Genomic DNA, 13,506 nt, shown 5'->3' with positions numbered 1-13,506 from the left:
ATAAAATGTATATATGGTTGATATATTATTTACCAATTGATGCGTTTGGTGGTAAGTAAGTCATAAGTATCTCGCAAACGCACCAATTTCTAACCGTTGTACCAGTCGTACAAATCTCTTAGTAATGCTTAAAACCGCAACCATCCGATTCTGCAAATATCTGCAACCGCTGCGATTACACCAGTCAGGGCCTTAGTCTATTGATTTTCAGTTTCACATAGTATAGTGCAAAATCACAGCTTGACATCCTCTGCATCCATGGTTCAATCCATTTGTTACTCGAATTGGCTAAATGGTATCTAAAGTTGGGTAGGACGTTTTTAGTTTTTAGTTTTATGCTTTAGCATTTGGGCCTTAGGACATGAAAAATTAAAACCTTTTCTTTGTATTTATTTACAGTTCTCTTAGATTATAGAAAATATTAGAAAGGCCTATTTAAAATTTACGAATTAAGGCCTAGAAGTGTATATAGCTGCCACTATACAGAGTGTTATGTTTTTATTAGACTTTAGGCCCTATTCAGTTTTGTATTCAGACTCCTGCATCTCGACGCAAATGCTTAGATATTGTTCATTTGAACACTAATGTACCAGCATCATGTTACATTTAAATATAATATTTATAATATTTAGAGTAACTAAATAATCGAGATGTAAAAAAATATAGAGTTTGAATGCAAGATTTGCATTTTAAAATCTAAAAGGTTAAAAAACTTTCAAAACAAATACCTATTAAAATTGCAAAATCATTTTTTTTCCTGCCAACGAAAATGTTTCTGCGAAAAATATAAAATCGGATTTTTCGCCAAACCATAAAATTGAGTTTTCGCCAAAATGGCAAAATCAATTTCCAACAAAACGAAAAAAAAAATTGAGTTTCCACGCCAAACCGATCATGAGAACCCCAGAGCTATCCACATAAGCACTAGGTGGGTCCCATAGAAAAATTGAGTTTCCACACCAAACTAATCAGGATGGGCACGATCCTGGACATCTTCTTCTTGTCGATTACAAACTCCCAGAGCTCACCAGCGGAGGTCCATTCACCAGGAATAACCATGCAGTGCTCGGCCATGGAGAAAGATGGATTAGTTGGGTTTCAGCTTCGGAAATTAGAGCAGAAAATGGAAAACGCCGAAGAGAGGAAGATGAGATTGACTTTTTCATCAACATGTAATCTAAACCGTTGATGAATAAAGTGGAAAAGTAAATCCAAGGGGTGAAAAAAAGAGACAGATATCAGTCTTTTCATTAAAAAGCATCTTAGATCTGGATCGTCTAGGGGGTATGGTGATCAACGGCTGAGGCATCTCCCGCTAATAACATAATCTAGTTAGGTTGTGGGTTGGTTAGCACATAACTAGTTAGTTAGTCTAAAAAGAAGCTGTTACTCGAAACTGTGTCAATATAAGAAACTGTCTTTCTGTGATATAAAAAAGACAAAACTGCGTTTTGGTGTAATTACATCGATATTATTTTGGGTTTAAACCAGTATTAGATTTTGACCCGCGCTTTGAAAACGCGAGATTTATGTAATCTATAATTTTTTGAATTTTTACATATTTTATATAAAATGGTAATCTAAGAATTATTTCACATTAATTTTATTTTTATTATTACAGTTTAAAATAAACTCATAAAAGATGTAACTAATAAATATTGTGGATCCAAGTTAAAAATTGTAGATCCTGCAATTAAATTTCAATAGATTGCTAGCCCTAGCCGTATAGTGCAGAATAAAGGGGGAGTAGGCTTAACTCAAACGGTTATAATCTATGCTGCATGGAATCGGAAGCGGGGACGCGGAAGCGGAAGCGTAAAGAAGCGTAGAAGCAAAAATTTTAAAATATTTAGAAAACGGGTACGTGTTGGAAGCGTTTATACATATATATATATATATATATATATATATATATAATATTGAAGCACTTAATAAAATAAAATAAATAATAATAAAAATCCAACACATAATTTAAATAATGAAGTTCAACATAAAAGTTAACAAACAAAAAAACTCAACATAACATAAAAAAAATTCAAGCTTCAAGTTAAATATCGAACTCATCATTGTTCTCATTTTCCCCATCTCCACCAAACAAAACAACTTCCAATTCTGGTTCATCAAGAGAAAGATCTTCAAACTCAAGTTTTCCCAAATTAATCTCATCCAGCGAATCAAATTGATCACCTCCTACATCCCACATACAGCTAGGACCTTCTTTATAAGAAGAGCTCCTTCTTGATAGAAGACGGAGGTTAGTATGCACAAATACTAAATCTTCAGCTCTTTGGAGAACAATCTTGTTTCTTATAGCAGAATGAATGAACTTGTATGTACTCCAATTCCTTTCGCAGCATGAGGATGAAAATGGTTGTCCAAGTAACTTGAATGCTAAGATTTGAAGTTTTGGTGCCGAAGATCCATGAACTGCCCACCATCTCAAAGGTTCTAAGATAAACCTATCATGAATCACATCAACACTACCAAAGTCCTCCATGCATAAAGAGAAGTTAGAATATTCAACGTTAACCTCTCTCCTTTCATCTTGATTTGGAAAATACTTCATGATGCAATTTTTTCTTTCTCTAGTAACCTCCAAATCTTGATGTGGAGCTTTTCTACTGTCTTCTTCTACAAGCCACTCTGAACTATAGTACCTGCATCCAACAAATATATATAACAATTAAAATCTTACTGATCAAAAACCAATTTTACCATTTTATAAGTTGATAAGAAAAACAGAATAAAAACAGATTTATAAACTTACTTGGGGTTTAGAGAATGTGCCATACAATGAAGAGGAGTATTACTCTTACTCCAACGAGAAGTCAAAATCGAGTGCACCGCAGTCCAAAAGACGGAATCTTCATTAAGTTGTTTCCTTTCTTTTTTGAAGATTGCTCTCTTGACATTCTGAATCATACTTTCCTACCATTCATAAACCAGATGAAGAGAAGGTTTATCAGTATCAATAGCTCTAATCACGCTATGGATGGGCAAAGTGAAAGATAAAGCATATTCAAGCTCCTCCCGAAACAACTTATCTAATATCTTTTTCTTCACTGCAGATGCTCTCTCTACACCGTCTTCTTTATAGTCATCCCATTTAGGACTGATCACCATTTGTTGTAACCCGGTCTTTATTTTTTTGAATCTCTTTAACATTACAACCGTGGAAGCAAACCTGTAAAAATAAAACTAATGATTATTAACTTAAAGATTAAGAATATAAGTAAGCTCTCAATTAAAAATATAGAAAACTAACCTTGTAGAAGCAATTGTGAGGAGCTTAAGATCACAATGCTCAGTGAACATTACAAGCCTCATCCCGTGATTCATAATATAATTCTTGATCCAATTCACATCTTCACTGATAGACTTTATCCAGTAACAAGCATCATACACTGCTTACACTGCTTCATTATTTCTTGTGCTCAGTAATGGTGAACATATATTCTTCAGAGCAAGGTTCAAGGTATGAACCACACATGGTGTCCAGAAAATAGTAGGAAACTTGGCTGAAATAAGCGCACCAGCTTTTACACAGTTTGAAGCATTGTCAGTGACAACCTGAACCACATTTTCATGCCCAGCCTCCTTTATGCCGTCTATGATCAGCTATGCAATCATCTCACCGATTTTTGTCTCACCATGAGTATTGATCGCCCTTAACATCATTGGACCACTCTCATTTGCAGCAATCAAGTTAAATATTGGTCTTCGTTGTGGATCTGACCAACCATCACTACATATACTCACTCCTTTTTGTTTCCATGTGTTCTTCAAAGGTTGCAAATGCATCTCAATGTTCTTTCTTTCCTTTTGAAGAAGTGTAGTTCTCAATGCATTATACCCGGGTGGAACATATCCTGGAATTTGGGAAGCACGCACATATGAATTGCGGTAGTGAGGATTTCTTGCAAGGTTAAAAGACAGACCACCTGTGTAGAACATCCTAGATACCTCCCCATCACATTGCTCCCTAGCTTCATTCTGAAATGCTTTTTCCAAAGGACCCTTTCTCTTCTTTGGATCAGACTCAGTTGCGTTTGGAACTTTGTAGCTCATATCATAATCAAGAGAAGAACTAGACATGTTCCTTGATGACGAAGGAAGTGGAACTGCTTTGGAAGCTGCACGCTTTAACCTCTCTTTGCAATTATCAACTAGCTTTTTCAGGTTAACTCTTTGTTGAGGAGTGACTTTCAAGCATCATTTAATTCCTTTTCCCCCTTGCAGCAGATGAGTCATAACTCTACTATGAGATCCAACATATGAATTACTGCAGAACTTGCATTCAAACCTCCATGATCCTCCTCCAGCTAACTTCTCAATTTTGTTCACATAGATCCACAAAGGTGCCTTGTCATCCACGTTCGAGGACTCATCCATGTTTAGAGGATCTTGAGACATTAGTCCTGTGAAAAAGTTATATGAATACTAATATATAATATCTTAATATACCGAACATAATACAAATATGAAACATAAAATTTCAAAAGACTACAACAATATCACACAAAGCTACGTACACAAAGCAACTTATAATAATACAATATTTAAAATATTCCTTGCACTGAAATTGAAAACCAAAAAAGTGCAGCCATGACTTTAATACACTCACGATCAAACAATAGAATATGCAAACCACATGCATAAAAGACAAACAAGTGACAACACATCAAACAAAGCACAATAACTGAGTATTTATATATATATGAGTTACGTACCTTTGCTTCTCTTCTCTCAGAATCTGGATAAAATGTGTAACTTGAAGAAATATCAGAACTGCTTCTTACGGTAACTGAATTTCAAGAGTTTTAATCTTTTTAGCTTATTTGGTAACTAGGGTTTTGTTATTGTAATGATCTAATTGGATCACATATTCACAAAATAAATCAAAATTTAAAAGCCCAAAATAATTTTCAGTTTTTTGAACATATATCCATAGACGCTTCCGTCAACTATCCATCGACGCTTCCGTCAACTATCCATCGACGCTTCCAATCCTGAATCGCGTGCTTCCATTACGGTTCCAAACGTCTCACTATCCGAAACGTGATTCCATGACGATTCCGAGTGATTCCCAGCGATTCCGTTTCCGGTTCCGCTTCGGAAGCACGAAACGCATGACCACCAACGATTCCATGCTACATAGGTTATAATAACCCACTAAAAAAGGCATTTACGTATATTATCTTTAGATTAATGTAAGTCCACTAACCAAATTACCTTTATACCATTAATGAAGGATATAATTTTTTTTTTAAAACCAGTGGCAAAAGAAGTAATATGCCAGGGAATAGTAGGGGTAAAAGATAGCAATGATTCTGAATTAATAATATTGATTATACCAACTGATCGTTGATTTTGGCCATGTCATATTTAAGCACAAGTTTAAAAGTTTTCAGTTTTGATAAATAAATATGAAAGAAGTGGTACTTTATAAAAATGTTAGATCCACAAAAGGTTTTCAATTTCAACCACCTGAAACAACAGTCCGATACACGTCGCAAGTCTCCTTATTTTCTCAACTTCTCTCTCCAAACCACCTCCTATAAGAGCACGTCTAATAGGAATTTTACCCATTGGAGTTCTAAACATTTATACGTATATATGTATATATTATATAAGTGTATGTAAGTGTGGAGACCATTTTTTTGGGAAGAACCTCATGCAAAAGTTCTAAAAATCAGATTTTTAAGAATTTTTGCACATGAGATTCTTCCCAAAAAAATGGTCCCCATACAAACATACATTTATATAATATATACATATACACATATAAATATTTAGAACTCCAGTGGGGAGAACCCATCATGGGAGGTGCTCTAAGAGCATGGGCAACGGTGAGACTCATTGGAGTCCTTAGCGAGAAGGGCATTTCGGATTAATCCTGAATATTTTCGATTTAAAAAAAAAAAAAAAAAAAAGATGACCATTCACGGGCCGCCACGTAATCGTGGGGACCCGCAAATAGTGCAAGAATTCACTAAGAAAGAGTCCTTATTTAAGAATTTTAAGGTGTGTCATGTCCTATAACGAAAGAAGAGAAACAGGTACCCTCCCAGGTTTTCATCAAACTCAAAAGGTTTTGTGTTTCATTTGTGATCATTATCGTTCTATCATTTGTTCTAGTGGAGGATTTAATGTTGTAAGAGAGATTCAATCCATGCATAGTGGCTTAACGTTAATAATGTTTTATACTATAACTTACGGGTTTTTTTTATTAATAGATCGAAAAAGCTAAGCCACGACTCAAAATTTAGCATAATGTATTCTCTATTCACATCCACGTCATCAAACCCATATTCAAATATGAAATGTGTGTATACGGTTGTCAGTGCAAGGTTATGAAGCAAACGTGGCCATAAGCTAATCGCTGGAAAATGAATGGCTAAAAGCCGCAAAATGCTCTCGATGTGCAAAAGTGTTGACTTTCCTTTGCTTTTTGACAAGCTTGTGTATGGAGTGTTGGAAATGGAAATTGAAAATGGAAAGTGACCTAATTAATCTATTCTATCATGAGATGAATGACCACATTTTGTGCCAATAACTTTTTTCACCACATTTTGTGCCAATAACTTTTTTCACCACATTTTGTGCCAATAACCTTTTAGTTGAAAGACAATGAATACTCGTGATATATTGATATTAGAATTTAAATAGAACAATACTGATAATTATTCAAAAAGTGATCTCACAAAATATAAACTATTAAAGCGACTAGGGGACATACAATTAGGTCTGGGACGGATCGGATATCCGGGCAATTTTAAGGTATCCGGATCCGGATCCTTATCCGACGGATCCATAATTTTATTATCCTTATCCGGATCCGGGGTTCTCGGATATTCGGGTGTCGGATATCCTTCTAAAAATTGTAATATCCGGCGGATATCCGGATCCGGATTTGGATCCTTAAAATAAATAAAATACTAATAATAATATATTAAAAATATTAAAAATAATTTAAAAATAAAAATGTTATAAAATTTTTTTTAATTATTTCTATGTATAATATTACAAAATTTACATAAAATTTACATATACTATTATAAAATGAAAATATACTAAATAAAGTTAGTTTATATATATATATATTACTATTTTTGAAATAGTTATTAATAAAACTTACGGATCCGGATATCCGGACTAAAAAATCAAGATATTCGGATCCGGATCCGGCTTTGACGGATCCAACATTTTATTATCCGGATCCGGATTCGGTCCTTCTGGATATCCGGATTTTCGGATCGGATCCGGATCGAATCTCGGATCGAATCCGGATCTCGGATAAAAGTCCCAGGCCTACATACAATGATACAAACCCTACTCTTCCCGTGACATTTATTAACTTCACCCGTTAATGCAGAAAACTTTAAGCACTCGACACTCGACATTAAACACCTATATACATATACTTACATGATTATTCAAATGTATATACACATGACATGTATGATGAACATTGGTATCCAAAAAAAAGTCAGGAAATCAAGATATCAATTTTCTTTTTGGATTTTCTCTTACCAATTTTCTAACTTTTCAGTTTTCAAATGTTTACAAACCGTAGTAAATACTTATGTATGTTGTTGTTTTTGTTACTATCAAGTATTACTACACCGTAGTATAAATACTTAATAATAACAAAAATCTCTACATTTATTTATGTATCTATATGTTTGTACCAGAGTTCATCTGCAATCGTTATGTATATTGCTATTCGAACCTTCAGTTTTATGAGAAAAATCATGTTATAAGAAAGAAATATTAAGAATTAGAACAACGGGTGGCACCACAGACAAACCAAATTCTCAATGTGCCTTAGAAGTTATAACCCTACATATATTAATTGATACCCCACTATTCATCAACTTCCTCTCTAAAAAAACTCATAAATTTTCACACACACACACACTTGTAAAGTAAGAGTAAAACTCAAATAAGAAAAAAAAACTACACATTAGATGTAGAAGGATGAACAGCCTTGGTTTGTCTCCCTGCAAGCCAAAGCATGGTCCTCCTAGCAAAAGATGGGGTTTTCGTCTCCAAAGATTCAGAATTTTCGCTCTTTTGATTCTCTTCATCAATAACGATCCCATTCTTGGTCTTGGCAGGATTCATTTGGTTCTGAAATTGGATAGAAGAGGAAGACAACGAAGAACATTCCTGAACTCTAACACTAGTACCCTTTTGCTTCTCCTTTTTACCCCTTAGCCAAATTTTAGACAAAGAAAAGCTCTCTCTTTCCACAACACTCTTCCCAATTCCCTTAACCGTAGGATCAAAACCGTATTCGGACATAACTGCTCTCTGGCCAGGGAAACGACCGTCTTTGTCGAATTGTTTCTTGGTCGGAACGTGGACTTTAAGTGTAGCTTCTTGGTCCACAATATACTCATATGACCCCATTGAAAAACACCTCCTAACATCTACATTACTATTACCACTAATGATATTGTCACTTCCGTCACCAACATGATCTATGTTCCTAAACTTCCCTAGCTTAACTTCTAAAGGAACAACCAAATCACCATCCGGGTCGCATGGTTTACGACCCGACCCAAAACGGGTCGACCCATAATCATTAGCCTCAGGAACAGGAACCATGTCTCTCGAGCGTCGATCAGTTCCCGACTCAAGAACAAGGAGATACGAGGAGCTTAGACTGTGGTGAGTCGAGAAATCAGAGAGGAGGAGATTGGATCTGCAAAGAGGACATGTCGAGTGAGAGAGAAGCCACGTGTCTATACAGTCAACGTGAAAGGCGTGGCTACATTTAGGCAAGAGCCTGAGCTTGTCCTCTGCTTCGAACTCGCAGAGACAAACAGGACAGTCGAAAGATGTAATCTTCAGACCAATGATGGATTTGTAATGGAAGACAGGTAACTTGTCAATTAGTGATTGGTCGAGGCCTGAATCATGGAGGTTGAAAAGTTGTTGAAGCTGTCCTTGAAAAGCTGTGACGTGGTTGTTGTCGAAGTAATCATCTCTGTTTTGAAGTGATGGTGTGAGGAGGAACTTGACGAGGATATGGATGAGACCGGAGATGAAGAAGATGATGGAGAGGATTATGATTACTAGGAGGACGTCTGGGCTGACTTTGCTTGTTATATCGAAGCTTGTGTATGGTTTGAGAGGTATTAATGGTGGTGGTGATGAAGTGGTAATGAAAGTCATGTTCATGTGAAGGAGATAGGAGATAGGAACTAACCAAAGTTTGAGCTCAAAGTTTTGAAAGAAGAGAAAGAGAGTTTTTGAGCTCAAAGTTATTTGAATATTTATGAGACAGAGTGATGATGAAGAGAATTACAGGTTGGACCATTGATGGCGACAGATGAGAATTTATTTAGTTTTCATTTTTATATATATTTTTCGTACACCAAGAAGAGTGTATTTTGAAATCATTTTTAAATTTTAGAAATTAATGGGATTTGGATCTTAGTATTTAATTACCTAAAGAAAATGTAAGTCAACGATACATTTCTTTAAAATAAGAGATTGATGAAATCACTTTCCTTCATGAATTATGAATGATGATATCTTATGAATTTTATAACCAAACCTAGGCCATCCATGTTAAAGCCAACCGGACAAACAATTTAATATGAACAATCCATAAGAAAATACCAGTTTTCTGACAGTTTAACTTGTTACTTGTCCAATATAAAAATTCATAGTTTTAAATTCAAAATAAGGTTAAGATTGAAAAATAACTACACCAAAACTCCAACGTAAAACATTCAAATTAATGGAGTACTTGAGAGATGAACATTACTAGCTTATTGTTACCATGACATATTGACATGTATTATGTCGATATATGTTTATGCATTAATTATCTTTTCCCCCAAATGGGGTGATGCTTTTGAGCGAGTCAAGAAGTTCTTGAGGTCTCTTTGAGATATGTTAAGGCTTCGAATTTGCATCGTATTGCAGTTAATAGTAGCAAAAGTATTTCGGACCTATGGAAGTCTAGACTAATTTTCAAAAGGAGGTGCAGTCCACGTATAAACCATATTTTCGGGTATGCAAATGGATCGTAAGCAGAGAAGCCTATCTCTGTGTAGGTGTCTAAGAACAATGTAACTTAATTTCGCGCAGCAGGTGGATCAAACTTGAAACGTGTTAGTATCCTAATCTCTTTCCTACCATTCGACCACAAGGTCCCAATCTTGTATTTTGCCATACGGACCTTAAAAGTAGGGCAGATATGCTTTGTTGGAAGATTGGAACGCACCTATTTTTAGCTTAACCTAGATCAACAGTGGATCTTTTGATATATATCCAGCATGCCATTGCCTCTTCTATATGCATGGTGAAATTGAAGAAAATGCTCAAGTTAGATACGAATCATACGAATTCATGAGTTTTTCGTAGTGAGAGATATGAAAAATATTAAACTTATTATTCTATGTTTCAAGATTTAAAAGGATTTTAAAATGTTAAGGGAAACGTACTCGCAGCAGCTCAGGTTTCTGTATAGTTTTATAAATTTAGGCAGTAAACAAACATTCTATGGGAAACACGAGAGAGAGGGAACATGAAGCCAACATTGACCGCAGGTTATTTGTACTTTCTCTTCTTGGTTATGTCTCGAGGCATAATATTTTTTTTTAACTCTGATTTATTACGATATTACAATTATGAGAAAAATTACTTAGATGATTCGACAACCGACAATACTACATGTCTTATGAGTATCTACGCCTAACTGCATCACCTGAGCCGTCCTACGAAGACTTACGCCTGACCGGATTTACTTGCATCATGTTGAAGATCAGGGGCGAAGCCAGGCTACACACTATGGGGGCCTGTGCACCCGTAATTATTATATACAGTTTAAATTTCGTTAAACAAAACGTACAAAATCTGTTGGATCAGATGGAAAAGGGAGGTTGTGCACCCATAGTAACCCTGGTTCGATTCCTTCATCTCCACCTTTTCTGTTTTTATTAATGATCGTGCACCCACTGGATAAATTGTCTGTAAGCCTTTTTTCTAGTCTGAGGCATAATATTTTTAATTTATACTATGCTTACTATTACCTAATAGATACATTTTCCATTTTTTTTGTTATAATCATTAGGCTTCGATCATGGGTCTATTTAATTAGATTCTTTGTTTTGGGCTCACAAATAAACTTTCAGTAATAAATGTAAACCGCATTTACCACTAGTTAAATACAAATGCTCTACTTTAGAAGAAAAGAAAATCCTTACTAATAAAAAGAACCTTTTGAGGCTCCATAGAGCGTCCGCATCATCAAAAAAACTTCTCCGGAAAGATGACACGTGGCATAAAATATAGTTTTACATTTTAAAATTACTAATTTTCGAAAATTATAAATAATATGTAAACATACATCATAAAAAATGGAAAAACTACATTAAACATATGTAAAATTACCATTTTTCACTTAAAAAAAAAAGACAGCTTATCTCCATAATGTAACATTACCGTTTTATAAAAAAAAACATTATATATAATTTCGAAAATAATAAATATGAGGCTCCATAGAGCGTCCACATCAGCAAAAAAAACTTCTCCCGGAAGATGACACTTGGCATAAAATATAGTTTTACATTTTAATATTACTAATTTTCAAAAATTAAAAATAATATGTAAGCATACAGCATAAAAAATAGAAAATCCTTACTAATAAAAGGGACCTTTTGAGGCTCCATAGAGCGTCCACATCATCAAAAAAACTTCTCCCGAAAGATGACACGTGGTATAAAATATAGTTTTACATTTTAAAATTACTAATTTTCGAAAATTATAAATAATATGTAAACATACAGCATAAAAAACGGAAAAACTACATTAAACATATGTAAAATTACCATTTTTCACTTAAAAAAAAGACGGCTTATCTCCATAATGTAACATTACCGTTTTATAAAAAAAAAATAAAAAACATTATAGATAATTTTGAAAATAATAAATATTAGGCTCCATAGAACGTCCACACCAACAAAAAAAACTTCTCCCGAAAGATGACACGTGACATAAAATATAGTTTTACATTTTAATATTACTAATTTTCGAAAATTAAAAATAATATGTAAACATACAGCATAAAAAATGGAAAAACTACATTAAACATATGTAAAATTACCATTTTTCACTTAAAAAAAAGACGGCTTATCTCCATAATGTAACATTACCGTTTTATAAAAAAAAAACAAAAAATATTATATATAATTTCGAAAATAATAAATATATGTAAACATACAACATAAAAAATGGAAATACTACATTAAACATATGTAAGATTACCATTTTACATTTTTATTTTTTTAAAATAATATGTAAACATACAACATAAAAAATGGAAAAACTACCTTTTTTAAAATAATATGTAACATTACTATTTTGTAAAAAAAAATATTATATATAATTTCGAAAATAATAAATAATATGTAAACATACAATATAAAAAATGGAAATACGATTACCATTTTACATTTAAAAATAACAATAATATGTAAACATACAACATAAAAAAATGTAAAATATATAATATAAGTAAATACACAATTTAAAAAAATGGAAAAAGTACATTAAGATTTAAATATCTATTTTAAAATATAAAATATAGATATTACGTAAATAAAAAATATAAGAAATGGAAATAAAAATTTAAAAAATGAAAAAAGTACATTAACATTTAAACATCTATCTTAAAATGTACATCTATTTTAAAATGGTAGTAAATTATATAAAAATAGAAATACCACATTAAACCAAAAAAAAATAAAAATGTATAGTTTTACATCAAAAAAGTCCCTATAAAATTCATTATTCCATCAACATCAACCTCACACTATCAAGGAAAACTTTAAAGCACTCGAGCAAAAAAATGGTTCCACCATCAACTCTTGCCGTCCCAAAAACCTTTAATGACCTTGAAGGAAATTTTTTAAACATCTATCTGCAAAATGTATAGTAAAATCAATAATTAGTAAATATAGACTATAAGACATAAAAATATGGATCATCCTTTTTGGAGAGTTAATCCAAAAATGGAGGATCACCAATTTGCGTGGATATTATGGTATATTTGGAAAGGTCGAAACAACAAAGTTTTTAGCAATTTGGATGTTGATCCAAGAGATACGCTTAAACTACCGGAATTAGAATCAACACTTTGGGTGGAGGCACATGTAACAAATAACCAGAGGGTTGCAAATCAAGTACATGAAAGAATTGTACCAACAATACTAAGTTAGTGACTTATGGGGTGGAGTTAGGGTTTAGAGTTATGGGGTGGAGTTTTGTGGATATGATTTCAAAGTTTGAAAAATAAAAATGAAATATTAAAATTTTCAAAATAAAATGGGTTATTTTGGTCATTTCCTTATTGATGACTATTTTGTGACAATAACTTATAAACGACTATTTGAAAGAGTTGCCCTACAAATTAAGAAAATTTAAATAATAAGTAAATATATAATATAAAAAATGAAAAACTATATGAAACATCTATATGAAAAATGT

The 13,506-nt window shown here is 33.3% G+C and overlaps 2 protein-coding genes across 2 annotated transcripts; both read right to left on the bottom strand.

Moving 5' to 3' along the window:
- Positions 1-2,047: 2,047 nt before the first annotated feature.
- Positions 2,048-4,413, bottom strand: LOC125590365. The gene is made up of 6 exons (XM_048763918.1): positions 4,304-4,413; positions 3,964-4,186; positions 3,484-3,618; positions 3,266-3,378; positions 2,933-3,184; positions 2,048-2,657 (listed from the first exon to the last, which is right to left on the bottom strand). Exons 1-6 carry the CDS (start codon positions 4,411-4,413, stop codon positions 2,048-2,050), a joined length of 1,443 nt encoding a protein of 480 aa, XP_048619875.1.
- Positions 4,414-7,738: 3,325 nt separating this feature from the next.
- Positions 7,739-10,023, bottom strand: LOC106386059 (putative RING-H2 finger protein ATL49). The gene has a single exon (XM_013825953.3). It carries the CDS (start codon positions 9,187-9,189, stop codon positions 7,960-7,962), a length of 1,230 nt encoding a protein of 409 aa, XP_013681407.1. The 5' UTR covers positions 9,190-10,023; the 3' UTR covers positions 7,739-7,959.
- Between the last annotated feature and the right edge of the window lie 3,483 nt (positions 10,024-13,506).

This window comes from Brassica napus, chromosome C7, assembly GCF_020379485.1.
Source record: "Brassica napus cultivar Da-Ae chromosome C7, Da-Ae, whole genome shotgun sequence".
NCBI classification, from domain to species: domain Eukaryota; kingdom Viridiplantae; phylum Streptophyta; class Magnoliopsida; order Brassicales; family Brassicaceae; genus Brassica; species Brassica napus.
Note: the sequence above shows the minus strand (reverse complement) of the source record. Positions and strands in the feature narration are given on the sequence as shown.